This window comes from Podarcis pityusensis (assembly GCF_964106645.2).
Source record: "Podarcis pityusensis genome assembly, chromosome: 5".
Taxonomy (NCBI): Eukaryota; Metazoa; Chordata; class Lepidosauria; order Squamata; family Lacertidae; genus Podarcis; species Podarcis pityusensis.
In genome coordinates, this window is record NC_138032.1 from 54,278,075 (window position 1) to 54,304,896 (window position 26,822).

At 40.2% G+C, this 26,822-nt stretch overlaps 1 protein-coding gene across 3 annotated transcripts in view; it reads right to left on the reverse strand.

Moving 5' to 3' along the window:
• The window catches only part of FGFR2 (fibroblast growth factor receptor 2), a 112,252-nt gene that overhangs the window by 61,222 nt on the left and 24,208 nt on the right, over window positions 1–26,822 (reverse strand). For 2 of the 3 annotated variants that reach the window (XM_081005218.1, XM_081005217.1), the window contains exons 3-5: window positions 20,176–20,442; window positions 18,207–18,281; window positions 11,262–11,431 (exon numbers count right to left, since the gene is read on the reverse strand). In XM_081005218.1, coding sequence (XP_080861344.1) covers window positions 11,262–11,431; window positions 18,207–18,281; window positions 20,176–20,442 — 512 coding nt within the window. The remainder of the gene's footprint in view (window positions 1–11,261; window positions 11,432–18,206; window positions 18,282–20,175; window positions 20,443–26,822) is intronic. The other variant, XM_081005219.1, reaches the window with a different exon arrangement.

Sequence of the window (26,822 nt, forward strand, 5' to 3'; positions counted from 1 at the left end):
TTATTATTATTATTATTATTATTATCCACATATTGTGCTATTGCTTGACTCACTTTCAGCCCCTTTGTGTGGTGCATGAAGGCTGAGTTGCAAGCTGGGCACCTTCTGAAACAATCATTACTGTTTCAGTGAACGTTTTGCACATGGCAAAGCCCCTTTCAACCCAAAGCCCACAACACATCAATCTGATTAAGTGAATTAGCTAACACAGATAATTCATTCAGTTCTCCAGCACACAGAAAACACAACTTGTTTGTTCCTTTACATTATAGTTCAGTGCCATTCATTGAATCTGGATGGCGTCTGCTAAAATCCTACCAGCACCATCTTATCACTTCTTTCCAAAACTCTATACAATTTCCACAGCACTCCACCTATCAAGCTGCAATGTCCTTACCTCTATATTTAAGTCTTCTCAATCCCTAGCTATAGGCTGATCTCAAACTCATACAATTTAAAGTAATGTAGAATATCTACTTCTTTCCACAGAAGATTCCTTAATGACCTCTTCATTCTAAGCTCCGTTGCAGTACTCTTCAACTTGCAAATAGTGTGTGTGCTGCCTTATGGGAATTAACAGGCATGCCCCATGTCTTTATCAGAGATATTTTCCTTCTTGCACTGATTTATTATATAGCTATAAACTGCTTTACCATATTTCACACTTTTGCAAGCACTCTGTTTCTCTCTGTGTGTAAACAGCTTTTACAATATCTGCAGCTAAAGATTTTTTTAAAAAAATGATTCTGTAATTGTAACCAATAGAAGCAATTACTATAGCACTGTTAATCTACAATGTACTTAAAGGCTTTATCTTACATGTCCTTTCAATCACTCTAATGTAGAACCCCTATTATTTCCCTCATTTACTAATGAAGAATTGAAGACGAAGGTTCTTTCATATTTCTGAAAGTGGTAAAAAAAAATATTGTGTAAACTGTGGGATATGTATGAGCTGATCCACATCTGGATCCCATGCATCTCTCACACATGATGAAGGTATGATGTTCCTCTTTGCGTTTCAAAGCAAAAGTATGACTTGCAGTGTAATCCTATGTTTATTAACCCAGAAGGAAGTCCCACTGAGCTCTGTGGCGTATACTCCCAAGTATGCAAGCCTAGGAGTGAAGCCTTACTTGTGCTTCCCCTTTCGCTGGTGTCTCATGAAAGAGTCCTGGATGAGTCCAGATTATCTCAGTTTAATAAACTAATATATGAATGAGACCTTTGGTGACATGCACAGCTCCTTTGCTTCTTCCTTCAGATGAGCAGGCAAACCAACCAGGAAATTTCAAATTAATTTAAATTAATAGAGCCAGTGTGGTGTAGTGGTTAAGAGTGGTGGACTCATAATCTGGTGAACAGGGTTCGCTTCCCTGCTCCTCCACAAGCAGCTGCTGGGTGACCTTGGGCCAGTCACACTTCTCTGAAGTCTCTCAGCCTCACTCACTTCACAGAGTGTTTGTTGTGGGGGAGGAAGGGAAAGGAGATTGTTAGCCGCTTTGAGACTCCTTCGGGTAGGGATAAAGCGGGATATCAAATCCAAACTCTTCATCATCATCATCTTAATGGAGAAACTATAGGCAACAGCTTTTGAACAAGTCCAGATATTAAGACAACATAATGGTCTGGCTGGTTCTTAAGCCTTTATCCACAGTTTCCTGGTTGGGATGACACAGCAAAATAGGTAACGGAAGTCTCACTGGTTTGCTTGCTTGGCTGAAGCAAAGGGCTGCATTTACTTACTCATTCATTTCATGAAGTGATTTAACAATTTAAAAAACAACATAAAAACCATTTCAAATCCAAGAAGGATACAGATTGGGGCAAAGATTTCCACTTAAAAGCCTTGTTGAAAGAGGATGGTCTTCAACAGACATGGAAAATAAAATAAAGACAACACCTGTCTGATACACAACAGGAAGGAATACCAAAGGTTAACTGTTCCCACACTAAAGTCCCAATTCCTACATCATATGGAACGGATGTCTTGATGAGATGGTACCTTTAGGAGACCCCATCTGGCAGAATGCTGTGATCAGCTGCATATTATGATGGGTGAGACAGTCTTTTAGATCTCCTATATGCTGAGTGAAAAGGCTCACTTATATCTCTGCTTATTTAAGCAGAGATATGATCATACAAACACAGAATTATTTTCCTTAGACTAAGCAGAGATTCTCCTTAGATTTGCCCAAGTAGAAGCTTGAAACCAGGTCCAAAAATGTTTTAGGAATGACATTCCCCTGCATCTCAGCTGCTTCACATTTTACACACCTAGTTCCTCATCATCATTTTAAACAAAAGAGAAATACCATCATATGTTCTGATTTTTGTAAGGGGGAGGTGCCCACATGCACGCACACGCAAATTTTTTATAGTTAGCCAACATAAACCTGGTATCTTTACCCTATCTGGTTTGAAAATATGAAAAGCAGACTGTCTGAGACTACAGCCATTCCAGTGTCTAATTTGGGAAGATAACACCATCAGTTACATTGCATATAATATGAACATGAAGATATTGCCAGGTTTGTGGGTAGGGCTGGGGGGAGAACCTGCTACACTGACAATATTCATCTAATATTCTAAGTGAGATTGATACTGTGTCTACTTTTAAGCCCACAACTTTTAAGCCTACCTACGTCATACCAAATAATCACTTTAGTTGCACAAAGTGTTTATGACACCATGTCAAGAAACTACATTTATAATGGCTGAAGTTATTCATCTTGTTGACAAGGCAAAAACCTAACAAGATCTATCTTTTTCTTTGCTGAAGAGGCTGTTAGCTGTTGGGAGATTACTGAATCAAGCTGTTAACCAGCTAATCAATCCTCATCAGTTCACAAAGTCTGGGCAGACTGTTAATGTAGACAGCACGTATTTCTTTTTTTAGAGTCCCTCTCTCCTCTTTATGAAACTAGTTCTGAGGAGCAAAATTTTGTAAGTCTTCTGCACTACTCAATGAAGATTTAGCTCATGCAAAGTATGAACACAACTGGCTGAAGCTGAGACTTTCTAGTGGAATAAACAGTGTGTGCGACATGTGTGTGACCTCTTCTTTACATTAAAGGTAAAGGGACCCCTGACCATTAGGTCTAGTCATGACCGACTCTAGGTTTGCTGCGCTCATCTCACTTTATTGGCCGAGAGAGCCGGTGTACAGCTTCCGGGTCATGTAGCCAGCATGACAAAGCCGCTTCTGGCGAACCAGAGCAGTGCACGAAATGCCATTTACCTTCCCACCGGAGTGGTACCTATTTATCTACTTGCACTCTGACGTGCTTTTGAACTGCTAGGTTGGCAGGAGCAGGGACCGAGCAATGGGAGCTCACCCCGTTGTGGGGATCTGAACCGCTGACCTTCTGATCGACAAGTCCTAGGCTCTGTGGTTTCTCCCACAGTGCCACCCGCGTCCCCTCTTCTTTACATTAGGCAAGCCATTTATGCTTCAGCACATGCCATAATATGAAAACCTACGTTCTGTCACAGAATGTTATTCCACATAAGAGACAGCCAAAAAAGATGGAAATTATGCTTTTGGAAGTCACTAGAGTTCAGTTATGTTTACTATGCAAAACCACTAACAAAAAGATCCCGGTACAGACCTTTGAAGTATTGCATAAACAACCCAACTGCTGGCTTTATAGGCATCCTGTTTTGGACTCCAACGTGCTACCTTCGCCAAACCCGTCTAATGGAAGTTCAGAGAGTGCCATATCAAATATGCACAATTATGCTTGGTAGACATTCAAGCTTCTTCAGCGAGGGGCACCAGTTCCGCCTGAGGAACCTTGAGAATCCACTTGCTGGAATACAGTAAGAATAGTCCCAGAAAGCTGTGTGCTGGAGCAAAACTAAGTACCAGGAAAGCAAAGCTACTGGGCTCCAAAGACATAAGAGGAATCTCTTAAATTTTAGACTGGGTGACGAGCATGAGTGGACGGGAAGAAGACCATGAGCAGTGACAGCACAATTAACCTATTTACAAAGCCAAACTTCGTATGGTTCTGCAGCATGACATTTGGCCTATGCCTGCCAGACTGGGATAACAGACAAATGTTGTTCTAATTAAAAAGAAGCAAGAGTAGGAAAAAAAATACCCTGGCTTCTCTAAGCAGGTTTTGACAAGCTCTGAACACCATCCTTCTCAGGGCTAAAAATGACAATTCACTGAGCAAGGTTGTTCGAGAACTAGAAACCTCAGCTAATGGATTCCGCATCCCCCAACTTGAAGACAATATCTTTGCTGCCAACTGTTACAATGAGTTCTGCATTTGAAACAGAGTCTTTTGATATCTCCTCCTAGATTTACTGTATCTTGTCTCGGGGAAAACTCATGACCCAACTACTGGATAGTAACAGCCAATCAGAATGCTTCTAGATGAGTGCATTTCATGTTATTTAGCTCCCTTATTAAAAAAAAGAACGAAAAAAGTCAGTATACACTAGAACTTTTGTACTCCATTTTGTTAGACGGGTTTTTGTTTGTTAGTTAGCTTTTTTAAGGATCCAGGCCAGTGGCTATAGCTATAGATTTTGCTGATCATATGTTTCGAGAGCTTTGAGCCTCCAAAGTAAGGTTTTTTACATGCAGTGACATAGTTAGGAAAATAGGCTGTCACATGCAAGCTGCCACCTTTCACTTGCCTTGCTGATCTAGTACGTGAAGAGGTTTTTAAGCAGTGATCAGTTGCTCTGAATCCCACCTGTCTTCAGCTGACTTGTTCTGAGATCTTCCTCTGTTACAGCATATAGAAACAACAGTGGGAGCCAATTTATGATGCCAGTATGGAGGTATCCATGGCATTTCCTTTTCCAGTTTGGTACCATAGTCCCCATAGTCATGGTGAAATCTCCACGAGTTCCTCCACGCATGCAAATGAGGAAGAGAGTCACTAACCTTCTCTATGTGACAGAAAAGAAGTAACTGCGTTTTGATCTCTGGGATAGAATAGACACAGGATAGTGCTGGCACATCCAACCTATACAAAGAGATATTCACAGCCTGATCCTGTCCACGTCTCCCTCCACCACTTCTTGTTGTTTAGTCGTGTCCGACTCTTTGTGACTCCATGGACCAGAGCATGCCAGGCACTACTGTCTTCCACTGCCTCCCGCAGCTTGGTCAAACTCATGTTGGTAGCTTTGAAAACACTATCCAACCATCTTATCCTCTGTCGTCCCCTTCTCCTTGTGCCCTCCATCTTTCCCAACATCAGGGTCTTTTCCAGGGAGTCTTCTCTTCTCATGAGGTGGCCAAAGTATTGGAACCTCCACTTCACGATCTGTTCTTCCAGTGAGCACTCAGGGCTGATTTCCTTCAGAATGGGTAGGTTTGATCTTCTTGCAGTCCATGGGACTCTCAACAGTCTCCCCCAGCACCATAATTCAAAAGCATCAATTCTTCGGCAATCAGCCTTCTTTATGGTCCAGTTCTCACTTCCATACATCACTACTGAGAAAACCATAGCTTTAACTATACGGAGCTTTGTCGGCAAGATGATTTCTCTGCTTTTTAAGATCCTGTCTAGGTTTGTCATCGCTTTCCTCCCAAGAAGCAGGCATCTTTTAATTTCATGACTGCTGTCACCATCTGCAGTGATCATGGAACCCAAGAAAGCAAAATATCTCACTGCCTCCATTTCTTCCCCTTCTATTTGCCAGGATACGTTTCAGTGAGTTCAATGGGATGCAGGGTAATCTCTCCCTCCACCACTTAGTATTAATTATTTCTGTACACAGTGGGAATAGCTCAGTTGGCAGAGCATGAGACTCTTAATCTCAGGGTTGTGGGTTCGAGCCCCATGTTGGGTGAAATATATCTGCATTGTAGGAGGTTGGACTAGATGACCTTTGTGGTCCCTTCCTACTCCACAGTTCTTTGATTCTCTTCTTGTGTTTTCATAATAAAAAATGATCATAGGATGGCAACATTTTGTATACCTCTTAACTCCTCTAAATCACAATGGATTTCTGTTCTGTTATCAGAAACTGAAATCATGAATTGAGCAGCAAAGAAAGGAATGAAGTGCAGCACTCTGCACAATCTCCACAAAAGAAGGCAAATGGTTACGTGGCTCCTATAGATTTGCATCCATATATTGAAAACTATCATATATTTACCCAAGCTGAGCTACAGTGTGTAAAAAGGGCTGTGGTAAACGTAGCTTATCAAAACACAGCTGTGGAAACAAACACCCCTTTTAATACTTAAAGGCGTAAAAACTGATAGGACTCGATTTACTTTCTGGGAGGTGAAAAAGAAAGTAAAGAGCCTTGTTCAATCTTATTGGCATGCACTATCTTGCTACGGTCCACACAGGCTCCCCATTTGGGGAGGGGGAGATTATACAGGAATTCTTCCAAAGACCCACAGCCATGTGTGTGAGGAGGAGATGGGGATGGTAGTCGGAAGAACCACACTCAGCTTGGAAAAGACACAAGAAGCCAACAGCTCTTTGAAATATGACCTCTGCGTATCTTGGAAAACCCAAGTGTTTCCAAATGTTTGAAAAACAGAGTCACTCACAACAGAGGAATCAACTTCTGAGTTATAGTTTCCTAGAGAACTGGCATCATTTGTACACTTCAATCCTGAATAAAAAAATGAAATGGTACATTCATCGAACAAAAGGACAAACTGCTAAACACACAGTCATGGGCAGGTGTGTTTTTTGTTGTTGTTGTTTATTTTAAAGGGTATCACACTTTCTGTTCAAGAAGGAAAATGATAACAAAGGGCTTGTCCACACTCTTCCGCTTGTCCAGTGCCTAGAAAGCAAAGGTCTCAGCAGTTATTCACTTGATTTGAGTCTTCTGGGAATGGATCCAAGTGGTTATGCCTTTGCCCGTTGAAAACCTGCTCCTTAGCGCTAAATTGGAACAAACTGCAATCTACAGAAAACCTACTTGCTTGTTGTTCTGATTCAGTGCGAAAGATTGGGTTTCCCCAGGGGAAAGTGTTGGGCAAACAGCAGTGTGGATAAGCCCTAAGATGAGCCAAGGAGCCATAAGGAATGTCATGTTTTCCTTCGTCTAGTTCACTATGTCAGAAAAAGAAGCTGTATTTCCATCCCCCAATAATGCAAAAGTCTGTGTATGTGAGGTCAACTGCAGTTGCAGATATCAATATTCCACTGTAACACAAAATGTCTTCTATCTTCTAGTGGTGATCTGGATTATGAATATGTCTGTTGGAAATATTATACCTATAAAATCAGAGCCATTTCCTACAAATCTGATTTACAAAAACCTAATCCTTTGGCATGTTTTGCTGAATGCAGCTCAACGGTTCAACTTTTTTTAATGCCTATCCAGACAGAGAGATAGCATGAGAAACCTAAAGCACAGATTGGCCAATACCAAGGGGTCTTCCCCCGCCCCCAACTTCATAATTCTGCTAAAGTAAAACCATTGACTTCACAGTGATTCCCTGAAATAACGTTCTGATCAATGCAGCCTAATAAACAGCAGACCTATCCAGTTTTTATTATTATTATTCCGCTACAGCAACCCATGGAGGTCAGAAGAGTTTAAGAGAAAGGAATGGTAACCATGAAACCCATTGGTCTCATGTAATAATTATGGGGGGGGGGGACTCATGGAACTTTAAGCATGCCATTTGGGGGCTCTGTAGTTTAGGCTTCCCCAGCCAGATACCCTCCAGATGCTGTTGAACTACAACTCCTATAAACCCTGGCTAGCTATTTGGCTGGGGTTGGTGAGAGTCCAGTGACAACTGAAGAGGCTGTATATGCACATTTAAAGGCTTACAAAAATGACCATTTAAAATGATTGAAGTGCAGTGAGAAACAGGAGAACCTTTTGCTACACCTAATGGATGTCTGTGGACTGTACTCGTTAAATTTGGTAAATACATTATCTAACCCCCCCACACACTTTGCATAAAGCAAACAAATATACCCCTGCTTCTAATTTATGGCAGACAATTCACACACTTCAATTCACTTCAAGGGTGCGCTTCTGGTAAGGGGGTGTCACATTTTCTCAACATTTACTCCAGTCTTTTGCTACTGAAATGTGTTGTCCTTATCCCAGGTATGACATTCAGTTCTATTGAGATTGTTGTGTGGAATGTGGTTGTGTGAACATCACAAATCCCAGCTTGTCACTGCCCACTGGAGTAGTTAAGCTCTCTCCCACTACCATGTATGTGTTGGCAGGGGAAGCAAAGTTGCTCAATTTCTATTTTTTTTATAATTTCTGGGGCTGTGCTCTCTTGATCAAGGTGAGACATTCTCAAGGCAAATTCTGGAGAAACTGCTTGCATGTTCACCTTGATGACAAGACCAGCCGACAACTTCCTCCAATAGCTACCTTCTTCTGGTGGGGCTTGCTGCCAAGATGAACTGGCAACCTCTGAAGTAGCCCCTTGTCAGTTTCACACCTGTAAACCAACCCAGTTAAAGACTCTAGGTAAAGTCTGGAGGCTTATTTTTTATTATTTTAGCTCTTTAGCAGTTGTTTGTCCTAGACCATTCTGGCATTAGAAAAGCTATTTTGGAGGTCCATTGCCTTCCTACCAAAATCTTGAATCTGGAAATGCTCTACAGTGGTGACCCAAGTCAAAGAATTGCATAAGCCTGCGACTTTCTGCTAGTGAAAGGCCACAATCCAAAGAGCACTACTCTTCTTGGGCAAGCCAAGTGGGATTTCCCCCCTTGCAATATTGCAGGGAGTGGAAGCATCTGCTGTTCAGACTGCTTTCCAAGTGCCCTCCATTTTAGAAGTAGGCTAAGTGACTCTAATCAGTGAACATCAGCTTACAGTTTTATGTGTTTGTTATTCTTTGAAACAAACAGCTGCACACCTTTTTCCCCTAAAAGGCAGAACACTCATTAGGATTGGAACAAAGTTTCTCTTGTGCTCCAAGACTAGACTGACTTTCTTAATTGGCTTCATTTCACTCTATCATCCCCAAGACAAGTGTGTAACATTGAATGGTAGCCAATTCATTTATGCGTTTTGGTATTACGAAAAGCAAGGAGGTGTTGCCAGGTGCACCTTTATATTTTATGAGGTAAGCAAATGTAGTTAGAAAAGTCTACTTCATTAATTAATGTTCATCTGGAACATTAGCATGCCTCCATCTCTGGAAAAACTTATAACCTATCCTGGTAAGAAAACCATGGAGAGCAGTAAAGGGCTGGAACAAATTGGCCATTGTAGATTTACAAACTGAAGTTAGGCATTTGTGCCCTTGAACAAATATATGAATTCATATTTGCAGAATTCATATAATGAAAAACCACTTAACTGGATGCTTTAAGAAAGTCCTTACAGGCCATTAAGGGGTATTAATGCTATAGCCCTCACCAACCATCCTTGAGGGCACCTTGGCATCCCCTGAGACCCATGTAGCTGCCACAGCTAAGTCTTCACCTGCCCCATTATAATTTCATCTCAAAGCGCACCTGGTTTCCTCTGATTAGGCAAGTTAGACATGATTGGTCCCTTTTTTATTTTCCAGGCCACTTTCTTCTTTTTTGCATATACAAACTGCATCCATACTTATGAGAGCTTGAGCTTCATGGCTCAATTTGAAGCTCCCTCTCCAGGTCTACAAAGCTGCTATGATATTTGTAGGTGCATTATCAAAATTACACCCTCATGAGTGCACCTGCAACATTTTGTAGCAAGTCCCACTTCTATCACTAATTGCCCGTTTTGCAAAATACAAAAGGCAGGAAGCGTTTGCACTTTGTATGCTTCTCACCCTATCATGCATGGTGCCCAACATACAGAGAGTTTCCTGCCACTTACACTTTTCCCATTGGCTGAGCTGCCACAAGCAGGGGACAGTGTTTTTTTGGAGAGTTCAACATGCCTAATGGTGTACATAAAAGTCCAACTAGATTTTGTGCATATTTTATTCACAGTAAAGGTTTCTTTAATGATGACTCTTTTCGTGTGAGGGTTTTTGTTTTTCGTAGTTGATGAGGGTTATTTTGTGGAAGTGTTTGTTTTGTTTTTACATACATAAAGATCATCCACATGTCAGCTTAAATAACCAAATAACAGCAAAATTATCAAATCCTAGTATTTTTCCCCTTCCTGACCCCGGTAGGTACCTAAAAGGTTTAATATTAACTCTAACTTGGCACTCTAGCTAACCTCTCTAGATGTCCTTTCTAATCAGTAACTCACAGTTTGAATGGAAACAACTAATCCGATGCTACTTTCAATTCAAGCAAACCATTTTAAGTAATTGCAATTACTTGCCCTCAAAACACTGCTTTCTGCATCTATTTCACAGACCATAAAATCCATAAAAATAGTCTTCCTGCTCATTAAGTGTGCAGTCACCAAGCCATAAGATTTTTGTTTTGCTTTGTTTTACTATATGTCTGCAAGTTGGAATATTCTAGGCTGTCGTAGCACAAAAGCACAGACTGTTAAGAACACTTCTACAAACAAGGTTTTTCGTAAAGTGTTTTTCCCCCTTGTTGTTTCACCACTAACCCCTTACTCAGTAAGAGCTCTATTCACAATGTCTGATCTTTTGATAACTTGACCTTACAAACAGAAAATAAGAAAAAGAAAAAAGCTCTAGGGAAGATGAAGAGAGCCAGAACCAGACTCCTTTAAAGGTACTGCATGTACTTTTACCATTTACTCAAAACTCTACAGAAATTTACTATAGTTAGGGCCAGCATTGTCCAGCAGAGGCAGGCTTCTGGGCATATCAGAGCTTCAAATCTGAGTTTAATTATAAACACAGTGAATAGGAACATAGGAACCCACATTGTACAAAGCCAGACCACTGGTCCACCTAGCTCTGTATTCTCCATACTGACTGAGGTTTCAGGCTCCCCATCCCTCAAAAAAGCCCTATTCACATGTTACTCACATAGGGAATAGGTTGGAGAAAATAAACTACTGACGTAAACCAGGTCACATGACATGGAAATATAACTTTCCTACAGAATAGCCACATCCTGTGATACCTCTGCAGCAGCCACGGGGAACATGTGGCCCTCCAGACATTGATTAGACTACAAGTGCCGCCACTCCCAAGCATTGGCCATGCTGACTGGGGCAGATGGGAGTTGTAGTCCAACAACATATGGGCTGCCACAGGTTCTCACGACTGCTCTACATATTGCTTTACATGGCTGTTATGAGCATGATATAAGGGAAGTCTGTACAGCATGCTGCATCTAAATCTTATTGGCATTCCTACGTATAATACACCAACTCCAATTGGCATGTGGAGGAAGGAAGATGTGTCTTACCTTGTATCCACCAATGCGATGCTCTTGCTTAAATTCTTTGCCATTTTTTAGCCACCTCATGGTTGGCAGGGGGTTTCCTGTAGCTGGACAACGGAACTTGACAGTGTTAGCTGCTGGAACTGCATGTAACCGCTTTTCCATTTTATCAGTTTGTGTCCATTTAGGTCCTTCTGTTTCCAAAAATGAAAGAGAGAGAGAGAGAGAGAGAGAGAGAAGAAGAAGAAGAAGAAGAATGTAATCACTTGTCATTTGCATGATTTCCAGTGTGACACAACATACTTTAAGGGGAGCACTGAAGTTCTACGTTGTTGATTTATGTCGCCTTTGGCAAAGCAAACAAGACACTCGAGTACCTTAGAAATTTCAGTGTGTACCTGAAGCAGTGTGTACTCTGCTTCAGCTAGAGTTATTGCTTGTGATTCATGCCTTACAGCAAGTAAGGAAAAGTTATTTCAAGAAAGAGAGAGCTATAAAAATAAAATGACACCTGTCATCTTGCCATAGCCTTTAGGCTTGAGGTAACCATTTTAAAATGCAGAAATAAAAATTGTACTAAAATGCAAAATGTTTGAAACTTTGACTGTGTGAGAGAGAATCAGAGCCTTCATTTGAAAAGCTGGCCTTATTTTCCTTTGGCTTGGACTATAATAATCAATGACTGCCTTTCAGATAACATGTGTGTCTGTGTGTGTTTAGAACTGCTGTTTTAAAAAAGGAGAGAACAACTATGATAACGAACAAAATCACTGGAATTGTTTCAAAGAAGGATCTGGCATTTTCCCCAACCCAACCCAACAGCAAAACAAGGTCCTCTCTCTGCTGCTGATCTCCCAACTTGCAGTACAACATGGTATGAAATTCTATGTCAGAGTTTGGATGGGAAGCAAACAAATCTCTGACCAGAGTGCTTGTTAAAACATCATGGTTTAATTCTAGGAAAAACAGACACTCACTCTAACTAGATACTCAAAAGCTATTCTACACCCAGGGGAATATTCCTGATGTTCCTTCTCTAAAAACACACACACCAAAAAAACAAAACAAAAACCAGTGCACTAACTTCAATAGAAAAGGAACACTATTTCTAACCTCTCCTGTCCAAAAGGTTTTGTGAAAGTTATATATAGATTTGGTTAATACAGATAACGATGGCATGAAGACAGATGTGCCTGTTCCAGATATTTGTACCAATCCATGCCAAGTGATCAACTCTGTCCCGTGTTTACTGATCTTACATACCAGGAAAAATCAGCCTAAGTATAAAATCACGGGAACAAACAAGGAAGATTCTTGTAACGGGTGGATTATAACACCTAGCTAAGAACCAACAAAATTACCATCCCCAATTTTAGCAATGTTTTATTTTCATTTTGAAATTGGAGTTTCTGAGTGCAGAATTTTTCCAAAGCAGTATCCTAAAAAATCTTGCCCCCCCCCCATAGCTCCTTTGACACCCAGAGTTCAGTAATGATGCCTATTAATAATATTATGTGGGTTTATGCAGCCAATCCAATACTATGAAGAAAACAAACGTTACATAATATATTTGTTTATCCCCAATAGCATAAATCCTCTCAGTAGTCTCCAAGAAAAAATAAAATAAATACAAAACAAGCTGTTTAGAAATGACTGGTAAACCTGTGCCCCCCTCTCGATGTTTTTGGACTACAACTTCCATCATCCTTGGCCATTGGCCATGCTGGCTGGAGCTGATGGGATTCAGAGTCCAATGACGTCTGGAGAGCCACAGGTTCTCCAATCCTGTCTTAAAACCATAAAATGCAATACAGCAGAAAATAAGATAAACAGAACTCACAGATCTGATACATCTTTAAACTCCAAGAATAAGCAAAGATCTGTAAGCCACTAAATGGTTTTATGATTGAAAAGCCTGGAAAAATAAACAAGGACTTCAGCTGGCACCAAAGGGATCACAATGTGGGAGCCAGGAGAGTCTCTCTGGGAAGAGTGTTCTACAACTGTGGCACCAATTTGAAAAGGCCTTCTCTTTCTCATAGTCATGAGCCCCAGCTCATTGGGCAGAGCCTCATTATATAACATGTGGCATCTGGACATCTCTGTTGGCCAATAGACACTACAAGACACCCACTGGTAAGTTACGTTTTGACAAAAAAAATGATGTTACTGAATGTCAACACATCAGTGATGAACTGCAGAAGACTGAATTTTCAAAGGTAAATAAATGCTTTTAAATGGACACCATAGCTAAGCCCCCTCCCCCCAAAAGCAGGATCATTACTAACAAAACTGAAAACAAATCTGAAAGCACAAGAACTGCATTGGCTTAGCTGAAATTACTACAATAGGTTTTCAGTATCTATCCATAATTATCCTGCTGTACAGTAGTGACCTGAGCCCTCTACTGCAGATAACAAGAAATCTGATTAACTGCACAGTTACATAATGACTGTGCTTAATTCAGTTCACTCATTTACCTGTTTAAAAATTAAGGATGGAAATCTATTTAACGGTAAGGACTTTTAATTATTTTACAACAGATCCTTCCTGAAATAAATCCATTTACTACGGACATTTTTAGGACCAGAGGGGTCCAGAAACATAACCATTCCTCTCTCAGCCTTAATTCATTTCCTTTATTACAAGCTACCGCTCCATAGCAAACAAACCCTTCCGTTCGTCAAACGTTTATGGCAGTTCTTGAAATCAGCACACATAGAATTCCTCCACTCCACTTCCCCCAACAAACCAAAATAAAAATACAGCTGGAGAAGAATACAGCAACAGAGTCCTTAACAAACCTCCTCACTGAAAGAAAATATTCAAATTTAAGCATTAAAATTATTCTAGAAATGATACTTGACAATTTCATTTTAGCCTGAAGCTTTAAAAATTAATTAAGTGGAAAAATCAATGGATATTTGGAACATGCAGTTGCAAGCATAACACCAGGAATATTATAAATATTTAAAATTAAACTGCACAACCAGCAAAATTTTAATTATTCCAAAAGATACATAGGAGAAAGGGCCATTAAAATGATTTGTTAGATACAAAATTGCAACAACACTACAGGGGAATGTGGAAATAAAGCAGTTAAGTCGAGGATTACAACAAAAAAAGGGGTTCATCTAACATGAATGTTATTAAGTACCGATACATGAGTACATTTTTCTTTTTTTTTGCTCTAGCGCTAGCACGTTCCACAAAGCAGTTTCTTTTGATCAGACAAATAACCCTGCTGGAACAAATCCCAAATTCCTGATAAAGTTAATCCAAACAGCACATGAACAAGACTGGTGCTAAAGAGCACAGGAGTCAGCCGGCGCTGCTATAATCACAAGAACCCAGCAGATGCGATGATTCTTTCAGTGCTGTGAACTCCGTTATCAGTGACAAGCACTTTGGCAAGAGCACAATGGTTACCCGATTTCTAGTTACTGGGCCTTTCCATCACACTGCCATCTTGGTTTCTCGTCATTTCCCACCACCATAATGATTATAAATCTGAGAACAAGCAGAGTAGGAAGCACATTAACTGGCCCTGGGCAAAGCAACGTCTCTCAGGGTGAGACTCCCTCTCTGGTTCATTGTACATATTACTAATATGATCTGAAACATTTTGTATGCTGCACTGTTTCGATAGCATTTTCTGATAGTTTCATTATTGCTATTAGGTTGCAGATCGATGAAACACAGCCAATCTTGGGTCTATTTATTTATTACTCTGTATTCACCATCAGCATTTAAGGACCATACAAAGGTGCCTTTAGGCCAGGTGTTACATAAACCCCTATTAACCTCTCTGTAGTCTTGGATCTTGCGGGATCCATTACATTGGCAGCTACGTAATACTGTAACATTAATGGTTATTAATGTTTTTTATACTTTTTACAATAAGAGATGGAACAGGATAATAACTGGAAAGTGTGGAACTGAAGTGGGAGGGGGAAATTTACATCATGGTATAGAGTACTATATTAAGGAGAAAGAGTTTCATGGGGAAGTGCTATCTGTTGCTTTTTAATTCCAATACTGGATGGTCAAGGGCCGTCTCTTGATAAATCTACTTTACTGGTTACTGCTTGAAGCTTTCCGTTTGTATGTTTGTATGTATGCCACCCCATTAGTCTGTTACAGCCAGAGTGTTTTTATTTCTTCAGTGTTGAGCAATGCAAGGTTTGGCAATGGTCAATAAGCCTGTTACCAACTGGAGAACTATACTTCTGATTATAATATGCAGGAGTATTGTTTTCAAGTTCCTGGATAATAGGTACTCAGCAATTTCCTGTATTATATCCAGTACTGTGGCCCCAAAGTGGGGTTTGTTGTGTGTGTGTGTGCAGCTGCACAAAATATGCATAGAATCAGATCTGCTCCACTTACACCTCCAAAAGCATATATTTTCGTGATAGATCGATTTAAAGAATGCTTCCTTTAAATTAACACTAATTAATGGTGTTGGTATAGGTTTTTGTGTTTTGTATTCTTGTTTTGAATTCCTCTGTTGTTAATAGCCCTGGGATCATTGGATGAAGAGTGGTATTATTATTAATATTATTATTATTATTATTATTATTATTATTATTATTATTAAAACAAGCATTCCCATTCAGCTTGTTGCATTGTAATATTACTTGCAGGCTTCCCATGAGCATCTGGTTCACTAACGTATTAACAGCATGATGGACTAGCTTGATCCAGAAAATATTTAAATTATTTAATCAGTTTTGTTCTCTGCTTTATGGCCAGAGATCTGCATTTTTTGCTGCTGCTATGTTTGCACCTCATGGTAAAAAAGTAACATTCCAACAATAGGTGGAAGTAATATAAAGCACATTCAGTATACTGCTTGGATTTAATCTAACCTATTGTTTTCTCAGGATATCTGCCCACAGATGAGGTAAGAATTTATATATACAACGTATATTAATAAGTGTGTGTCTCCATCACAAAGTTGCAGTAGAAATAAACATGGCATAAAATGACAAATGAAAATGACCCACACACATATACGTAAAGTTCAGAGTCTCCTCTTAAAGCAACAAGCTGCAAAGCCTTTCCTTACTTTTCACATTATAAATCTAACACTCCTGTTATCACTGATCATTACAAGAACTGCCATCTAAGCCTATATAAAAGCTCACACACGTAGCTGGGCTTGCCCCTAAAGCTATAAACAACCCTACGCCTGTGAATAAACACGGCTCTAATTTGCAAGTAAAATAAGCCCACCTACAAATCACATAAGCCCACACTAGCATTACCCAAAAATATACTAACCCCTCCCAGAAAACTCATAATAATTCAGCATCTGGAGATGAAAGGTTCTAAATCAGGGATGGGGAGCCTGTGGACATCCAGGTGTTGCTGAACATCAACTTGCCTCAACACCTGCCAGCATTGCTGATGCTCAGTGTTCCAGGGAGAGGCACTCCTACATCTGGAGGGTCACAGGTAAGCAACCCCTGTTCTAAATCTTCAGGCTAGAGGGTACTTTGTATAATTTAACACCATGGCTTACTGGAAATGAATTGTCCCCAAGTTAAGGCTTCTTCACAACCAAGGTTCTTTACAAACACTTGTTGACTTTTCTTTCCACGAAACATTTTCAATACTCTAGCCACAGCAGGCATTTGCCTCTATGGAACTCTGGTTTCTTAGAAAGAACCTCCAGAAGCATCAACCTAGGCAGATGTTCCACCCCCTGCCTATTCAGGGCCAGCAGTACCATTAGGCAGAGTGGGGCAGCTGCCTCGATGTGGCAGATGATGAGGGAAGGAGTGTGGAGGTGAGGTGCTAGAGGAGAGGGCTGTGGCTGCCCCTCAGAGCCTGCCCTGCAGCCCTTAAGCCTGCCTGCTGGTCAAGAGCAGTGGAAGATACCAGGATTGGAATTAGATTCGGCTGTCCTTCCTACCATCTTTCAATATACGGAATGAAGGGCGCAGAAAGATCTCATCCTTTGTTTCAAGCAGCAAAAATGTCTTGGTTGGGGGCTGCTGAGCAGTTGAGCTGGTCTTTTGAACGTTGAGCTTCAATCCACAGTATTTTATACTATGTTGGGCAAAATATATTGCAGCAACACTGTTGTGGGTGAGTGGTGATGGGGCGGGTGGTGCTCCTGTTAGGATCAGAGATGAATCAAACCATTTCTCCAAATGCTGATCTAGTACTTTGGAGGATTTGTGAATTCTTACCTAGGACCATGTCAATGAGCTTGCTGGGCCTTGAACCTTAAGACTTTCTATTTGCAAAACATTTATTCTACCCACCGAGCTATGAGCCTTCCCTTACAGACATTCTCGCCTCCTTCTGCTGCATGTGTAAAACTAGACCAGTTTTAAACATTTGGTAGGCCTAATAAAAACTACATATTAAGGTATAGAATGCTAAAGGAAGCATTTGGTTTCAAATTCTTCCAACCCATATTACTAATGTAGGAACAACATATAAGCGTCTGCCTAGACAGCTAACCAAGTAGAGTATATTCTTTGGGACTAGACCATACCATCATTAGGAAAGCTTAAGTTGGAAAGGGTCATTACATTCTCTTTCCATAGATTTTTATTTTCACTACAAAATTAATTACAATTCAATTTCATAACCATCTCTTGAATGTTGTCATTACAGGAAATTACAACTCTGATCCAGAAATGAAGAAAGAGGAGGTGTCAGTACAGAACATGTTGAGTTAAAAAAGAAGAATTGCTAAAAGGTTAATGGCAACTAAGACAAGAAAGAATAAACAAGCAGGCAAGAATATGATAATAGTTTATTTCCATGTTTCAGAAGACCAGAAATACACAAAAACCAAGAGGAAACAAGCCAGTTGAAATCTACAGCTAATAGATTGCTCATGCATTTAACAGCCAAGAAAGTGCTTGAAGAGAGTGCAGAAGATTAGGTGGGGGAAATATTTCCATATGGATTCTGCCAGGCACCTTGAGCAGTCAGAGAGTTACTTACTGATTTGGTTGTTGTCATTCACAAAATCCTCAGAGCCATCGTTGTCATCTTCATCATCTCCAGATGAAAGAACATCTGAAGTTTAAAAATTTAACATTGTTCACCTACTACACATTGCAAGCAAACACACCTATTTTCTGGACTCATGTTGTTTCTTTTATGTCACATCTGGAACAGATCTTCTTTAAGAGAAGCAGCATCACACACTTTATGGCATATATATATATAGTCCATGATCCACTGAAGCTATATGTTTGTGTAGGTAAAAACTGTGTACACAGCCAGAGGCTTCTTTGAAATATCTGCTGCTAAGGAACCTCCAACTGAGTGCACTGTTCATCCCTGCATGTACATATAGTCTAGTTGGGTCATGGCCATAGATGTTTCCAAGCAAAGTTTCTTATTCTAAAGAGCTGCTGATATTTTCTCTCTTTGAAAATTAAACACAAAAAAATAACAAGAAAAGATTATTTACTTGTTCCTGAAAAAGTGCATGTGGTCTACAGTGTGTGTGTGTGTGTCTGTGTGTGTGTGTGTGTGTGTGTGTGTCTTTGAAGGTTTCGATACTTTAAAAAAAATGGAGTTCTGGTATAGTTGATCATGGAGAAGATTTGGAGAACAGTTTCAAATGATGGGTGTTTTTATTTTCTAACATGACTGTGTAGTAGAACCAAGTATTGTCTCCACATTGGTTACCCAGTTCTCTTAATTATCCATACACACTCTGCCCTAGTCCCAAGTATACATCTAAATAGGCCCACATAAATTACCGCTCATTTGAACCAAATTAAGTTTCTTTTAAAAAAATTATCTCTTTGTCAATGAATCAGATTTTAGGTTATATACAAGTGGTGGAGAAGGAAATGCAGCTCTTAAGCTGAAGAAAGGTTCCCCGTCACTGCTATATAAAGTTTGTAGCTGTATGTACCAGAGTGGGAGGGTAGAACTATCAAGCAGAAGTTTTCTTAAACTGACATCACTATAAACTTCTGTTATATTATTTCATTGAAACATTATTCTACCACCCTTCATCAAAGCTGACTCCAAGGTGGCTTAATTAATACAAATGCATGGGGTGGCTTTTGAAAATAATGGGACTATGCAGAAATGGCAAAACTGACAATGAAATGGTGATTTATTTTTTTAAAATAGAATGGAGGAAAATATAGTCAAATCATTTTTTAATAGAATGGAGAAAATATTATAGTCAAATCACGGGCAGGAAGAAAAGTGATAAAATAATTGTAATAGAGAAACTTTTTTTGTAATGGATAATGATATAATGTAGCAGAAAAAGTATGAGTAAAAACATTATGGAGGTGAGGGTGGGAAGTCAACTAGTGAAACAATGTAATTATTTGATTTGAAGGTTATTGTGAAAATGTTTGAAAAATGTATTTAAATATATATATTGCATAAAGCAACAAATAAGATATTCCACATTATTATTATTATTATTATTATTATTATTATTATTACCCCACCCATCTGGCTGGGTTTCCCCAGCCACTCTGGGTGGCTCCCAACAGAATATTAAAAGCACAATAACACATCAAACATTAAAAACTTCACTAAACAGTCCATAGCATTTATATATAGCAGTCCATAGTGTGCGCACGCGCATGCACACACACACACACACACACACATCTCTCTCTCTCTCTCTCTCTCTCACACACACACACACACACACACACATATTATGTGCTTGAAAGAAGAAAAAGCTTTTTCCCCTGGCACCTAATTGAGCCACCTGAGAGGGCGAATTCCAGGGCACCACAGCTAAAAATGCCACCCACTTTACCATGCAACAGGGGAAATGATCTAAGAGTATGAGCAAGCTGGCAAAATAAAGAATATTATATACGACCAGAATGTCTCTTTAATGCTTGAGCAGAAACTGGCTATACATACGCATATAATAAATTTAGGTCACAGCTATTTGCATGTAGTAAAAAAGCAAACTCACCTGTAATATTTATAATGAAGTAGAGGGTCTCACTGTCTACAGCCCTAACAGCAGTGCAAGCATAAAGGCCTGAATCTTTGGGCGAACTATCTTTAATCCGCAAGTATTCCCCAGTCATGATTGTTCGATTGCTGGGCATCAAATGGACCCCATCTTTAGTCCAAGTGATCTTGATTGCATCTTTCAGTTGACAGTGCAACATCAAAGAGTCTCCCGGAAGTATAGAGTATACATCAGGCTGAGAGATTTGATATTTGGTTGGTGGCTCTGCAAAAGTGGAAAGTAGATGGGCACAGAAGAAGGGTGGAGAAGGGACAAAGGGGGGGGGAGAGAAAATTTCCAACAATTGTCAGTGAAGGCCCTCTTTGAAAATGTGTGAATTTCTCATAAAATTGGGGAAAGGCAAGCAAAACTGATGAAGCAGCTTCATCCATGATGTGCTGCAAGCTTACAGGACAGTATAAAAAGTAGAAGGCATGGCTTTGGATAAGAAAACCACAAGTTCAAGGAAGGTGGTGATGCTCAGGCCAGGAAGTGTGCAGTCTGACTATACGCTACACACAAGAATTCTAGTAACTTGATAACCGCATCTGATGAAGTAAGCCCAGGGCTTATGCAAGCTCAAGTTGCAATAAATTAGTTTTTTTAAGTGCCATGTGACATTCTGTCTTCTTTGCTAATAATTTACAGCCTCCCATGCTGCGGAGTGCATGCAAGGAGAGGGGTGTATGAACAAATTCTCAGTATTACAGCTAATCAGTTCTAGCTCTAGAAAAGGGACTTGGAACATGTGGCCATTCAGATGTTGTGGGACTCCCAGCATTCATCAGCCCTGGCCAGCAGGGCCAATAGTCAAGGAAGATGTGAATTGAGAGTCCAGCAAGTCACAGGTTCTCAACTCTGTTCTAGAGGGAAGGCCATATACAACACAATTATAAATACATTTAAATGAGAGACGTTCATTTCTTGGAACAGTGTTCACAGTTTATACCCAATATGGGGGAGCAAGTGTTGGCTATTTACAAACCCAAGCGCAAGGTAGGTAGCCTTCTCACTCTTTTATTGTCCTTGCAGTGTCCTGAACTGGAGAAGCTAAGTAGCATGTAACCTTCACCAAAATCAGAGGTGTGATTTGAGCTACATCCTGTTTCTCTGCTGGTAGAATTTTGCACATGAGGACAGTGACTAATCCTTCCGTAAATTAGCTCTGCAGTACCACTGATTATTTTTCCACAGAAAAAATGTTCCCCTCACAGCCTCTTCTCCAATTTGCACCATCAAGGAAAAGCAATTCTTCATTTTCACAGAGTAAGATTGTATGACTGCTATACGTACTGAAACTGAGGCCTAAACAATATTTTTATACAAATGTTAACATTTTACATGTTTAGATTTTACAACTGGGTCTCAAAATGTTCAACAGATCAAAATTATTTGGCAAGCAAGTATTCTATGAACTCTTGTACAATTTTACACTTCTTTTTTACAAACTTGATGAGGTAAATATGTATTCCATCAATCCATTATACAGGTGTTACAATTTGCACCAACTGAGGGTTGTTAGGAAGGCGGGGGGGAATCATTATCCAGATGGAGAATGAGCTGTTTTCTGCATATATATTTTATATCAGTAAAAGGTTAAATCCAAGAAATGTAGCAAAAATGTCACAGAACGAATGATTGATTTTAGGTTTGCTGACACTTCAGAACAAGCAAGACTGGTTTACTTTATAGAATTGCATTCACTGTTCTCCGTAACCACTGCAGCTCATTCTATCTGGTGTAGTAAATTTGTTATACTGAGCTTAGTTGTGGCCAGCATTTCCCAGGAGTCTTTGAAATTGACCTTCAAAAAGAGTGTATGCACAGTGGTACCTCGAGTTACAGACGCTTCAGGTTACAGACACTTCAGGTTACAGACTCCGCTAACCCAGAAATAGCACTTCAGGTTAAGAACTTTGCTTCAGGATGAGAACAGAAATTGTGCGGCGGTGGCGTGGCAGCAGATGGAGGCCCCATTAGCTAAAGTGGTACCTCAGGTTAAGAACGGACCTCCAGAACGAATTAAGTTCTTAACCCAAGGCACCACTGTATGTAGATCACTTTATTAAGATACCAATTTTGTACAGTGTCTAAATAACCCAATGAGGGGCTTTACCAACTAATTAAAAAAAAAAAAAAACCCCAAAAGGATAGAAATGAAACATGTAGCCACAACATGGTAGGTTGATGTTAAATTCCCCATTTAATAATCCAGTGATTATAAAGCCAGGAAGAAGCATTGGATCTGCATGTTTCCTGCCTCCCCTTGCACACCAGCTTTCATACTGTGAGATCCTAGACCACTTAGAAGCAGCCTTCACTGACCGTATGTTCTTCAGATGTTTTGGACTAGAAATCGAGTTGATGGAAGGTGCAGTCCAAAACATCTGGTGAGAACCAGGTTACCGAAGGCTACTTTAAATACAGCCCCCATGTTAGAACTGAAACATAAAACTGTGGCTTAATGTTTATTTACTAACCAGGATCAAATCATGGTTTAATTTCCTGGTCAGTAAACAACCATTATACCAGAGCTCCTTAGTTTGAACAAAATGGGAAGTTAGTCTAAAGAGATCGGGACTGCGGCACCCAAGGCAGTTTGTGAAGGGAGAGGTGAGGAATAAGCAGGCATAACACTCACTCCCAGCTTCCTAAACCATAATTAAAGAATCTGGGAACATTTCAGTTGAAAAGGCCTGAATGTCTTCAGCCATTATTCTGGCGGCACTTGCGTGCTAAAAACCCGTACTCTTTTTTACTTTGTTTTTTTAATAAGCATCCACTGAATCCACTTTCAAGAGATGATAAGAGTCAAATTTGACCGTAGTTAGGAAATAAATTGCTAATGATTCAGAAAAAGGAAAAGAACAGTTCTCTTAGGATTTGAACTGGGCATATAATCTACAGTATAATGCAATTTCAGGATACTCCTTAATACAGTATTCTTAGTCACACCAAGTTTTCCACTTTTCAGCCCAACACTCAGTCATCATTCTGTGGCAACTGAGCATGCTCAGTCCACACTGGGCTGCGGTTTCCTCCCCTTGGTGTTCTTTTTCGTTAAAGATTTGTTTGTACTTCTGCTAACCTTGGAGAATGCCGCCGCCACCCCAGAGTGGTGCTGCCATTACATGAACTACATGAGCATCACGCTTGAACTTCAAAATTAAAAGGAACTGATGCTCCTCCTGTGACTAAGAATGCCATGGCAAACATAGGATATCAAGAATTCTCATGACATATAAATTCGTTTGGAAATCAATATCTATTTCAGGTAAGCTTTTTGTTCTGCCAAATTCAAATCTAACAGCACTTAAAGACTGTCACTTTTTATAATGTTTGCCTATAAACTCTCCCAGCACAGTTTTTGACGATGTGCCCAAAAGCAAACAGAGAACAGGTGGGATACTACAGCATTGTGCTGTCCAATTCTTTCATGTGAAAAGTCCTACAGGTTTAAGCACTTAAGGAGTTCCAGCCAACATGGAAACTGCTCTGCTCTGCAGAATTAACCCATCTCCCACTGTAGTGCTCTCCGCCAAGCTTGTAAAAATACTTATTACACTTACATGGAGCTTAACACACAAAAAAACTATGAAAGATAAGCTCCTGCACTGACTTACAACAAAATTTTGAACTCATTGCTTTACGCGTCCTTGTGGGTGAAGACTGAAGAAAGGAGGTTCAGACCCCAGTAGGGTCTTTCAGCCCATCACATGACTTGACTGGCAGCTGCCATTGCAGTTTGTGCAATTCTCCGGCTCCTAAAGGAGAGAGACCTTGCTTCCCAAGGGATGCCTCCCTTGTTCCAAGTTTAACACTACAGCAAGCAAGATACCTTGGCCCTTGGTGCTAGCCAAGGAGCTAACATCTTTATTCCTTAAGCAGCAAAGTAAACCTCAATTTCCCAGTCTAACCTGCAACTAATTATTCAGAGCTGGCTGGAATAGAAAGAACTAAAAGAAGCTACTCGTTCCTCTTGGGTTTTTTTATATCTGCTGCATAACAACAGTTTGGTGAACTGGTTACCTGCAATGCCTTGCCAATTGCTGTGATAAATAAATATCGCCAGACCACAGCTCACCAGATTTCTGATCAGATGCTAATATTTGGCAAAAATTTCCCTCAGCAGGATACGAGAAGTCCTACTCAGGTGTTCAAGGTTCATTTCATTGAGATGAACTCAATGTCTCTACCCCCTCTGTAGTATTCCAAACAGCCCATCCACTGATTTTTTAATTAATGAAAAGCAATTTTCTGATGTCTTAGAAAGTGATATAACTTAGCATGTTTATATTACTTGTGTAGTAAGGCCAACATCTTGAAGTTGCCTGATATTTTATTTGCAACTGGCATCCATTTACTTTTTGCTAATGAACTCATGAAATGGAAAAAAATTCCACGGGGAAAATACGGCACTGGTATTTTTTCTGGAGGGGAAATCTATTTTGGAAAACCTTGTGTAGGGTCTCCATATGACTCAGAACCCCTGAGCTAGTACAGAAGGCTCCCTTCTGCAGACGGTCACACTGCATTGTCTGGAGCACTGCAGAGCTAGGTTGAGAGCCAGTGGCGACAAAGAACACATCTCCACGAATCTTTCACTTGATGAAGAGCATGTGGATTTCAACGCCTGAATAGGGCTAGAGACATGCAGCTTACCAAGCTTACCAAGTTCTTTCTACTATATGAACTGCCCATCAGTAGGAGAAACTAAAAAGTAGCCAAGTGTGTCTCCTAGAACTGTAGGAGGCTGAGCTCATCCCTTTCTGCTGAGGAGGTGGGACCCTGGAAGCAATGGGAAGCTTGTTCTGCTGCCCGTTATAGATAATTTATCCCTTTATCCCATTCAAAACTTGGATGAGAAAGTAGTGACACAGGCACAAACCTAGTTTCCTGATCAAACCTTGGGCTCTTTTTCAAAGTCTGTTCTTCTCTTTAAGGAAATATGAAAACATATTCCAGTTTTTTACAACCAAGAAATATTACATGCTTGTTCTAAGAAGCAGGTATTGAAGGTCAAAAAAAAAAAAAATTCAGCAGGATGTTGCAGATCTTTCCCATGTCTTTTACTGGTGCCGTAAAAAGTAGCTGAAGTAAAAAAGAAAATTGGAGCTAACTTCTGGGTTGTTATTGCAAAATTCTCATGGACCAGTCTAAGAATGTGCTATTGCCCGCCCCCCAAATGTTGCAACCGACTAGGGTTGCCATACATCCAGATTTTCAGTAGTGTCTGAGCGGAAATCAGGAAAATGTCTGGGAAAATCCAGACATATGGCAGCCCATGGCAGCAGTGCCATTTTCCCCATAAAAATAGCTCAAAAGCGGCATTTATTTTTGTGCTTTTGCCCAAAAAGCTCAACAACTTTTTTGTCTGGATTTTCACTATTTGAAATATGGCAACCCTACAACAGACAGATTGTTTCCCACTGCGAGGTGTCTCTAAAATAAAATTAAGAGGATACTGAGCTTTAGACTAGCTGCTAACCGAAGTAGACTTAACAGTTTTTGTCATACTAAAAGTCCTACAGAAAGTATAAAAAGCCCCCCCCCCAGCAACATGCTTTAAGAGACAATTACTTGAGCACTTTGGATCAAAGAAAATGGCTTCTCTTAAAATCCCATCCTCAGAAATAGTCTACCACTAACTGCCTTTTAAAATAATAATAAAAATACAAAATCAGCCAACCAGCTCACAGCTGTTTCCTTATTTATCATCCATCCATGGAATCTAACGAAACGGGTTTTGTAAACACAGGCTACAAATATTAGGCAAATACCATCAATTTTAAAAAACCCTAAAGTATCATTCTTGCCTTATACGTATGGTAAATGCTTCCCCATTTTAAAAGTGCATCTCTTTTTAGCTGTGTGCAAAGTGTATTGTAAACCTCTGAAGTTATCTCTCTCCATCCTGGATCGACTAATGGCCAGTTCCTGCTTAGCTTCTCTGGCATAGCTGAGGCTTACCCTGTACTGATACCATGGGAAAGGAGAAGGCTGTGCGGGATGAAGTAGCTACATCCATCAAAGGACACCTTTCCAGAGCCAATGGCACTGACATGGGAAATCATTTATCCTGCTCTCCCAAGTTGGGCATCTACAGGAATTTGTCTACAGAGTGAGGCAAAGTAAAAAAAACACCACACACTCAAAGTGGCGAGCAGGCTTGTTTCGCACACACACAAATGATAAATATGATGTCTGTACGTGTTGCCTCCTATCTCAGGTTCTACAAATGCTAAAAAACAACCTTACTCTCTCTCTTTTTTAAAAGGAAAGTTGAGAATGTAGGAATCATAGTTACTCAGGAGAGGGAACTGCTCCCACTATAGGACTCCCATGCCTCCCAAACCATAGAGCCTCCCCATGTCAAACATTTATTGGTTTGGCATGGGGCTTGAGCATGCAGAAGCAGCAACCACAAAAGATCGGCCCTGAAGAGATGCCGCTGCCAATTGACATACTACTAGACAACTTCTCATCCTTCAAATATTAACACTGCAGGACTAACAAAAGCCCTATACTGAAGTACTACACATTTTTAAATGGTCGCTCCTCCTTCAGGAAAGCTTTGAAGCCCGCTTCTTTCCAGTACTCTACTC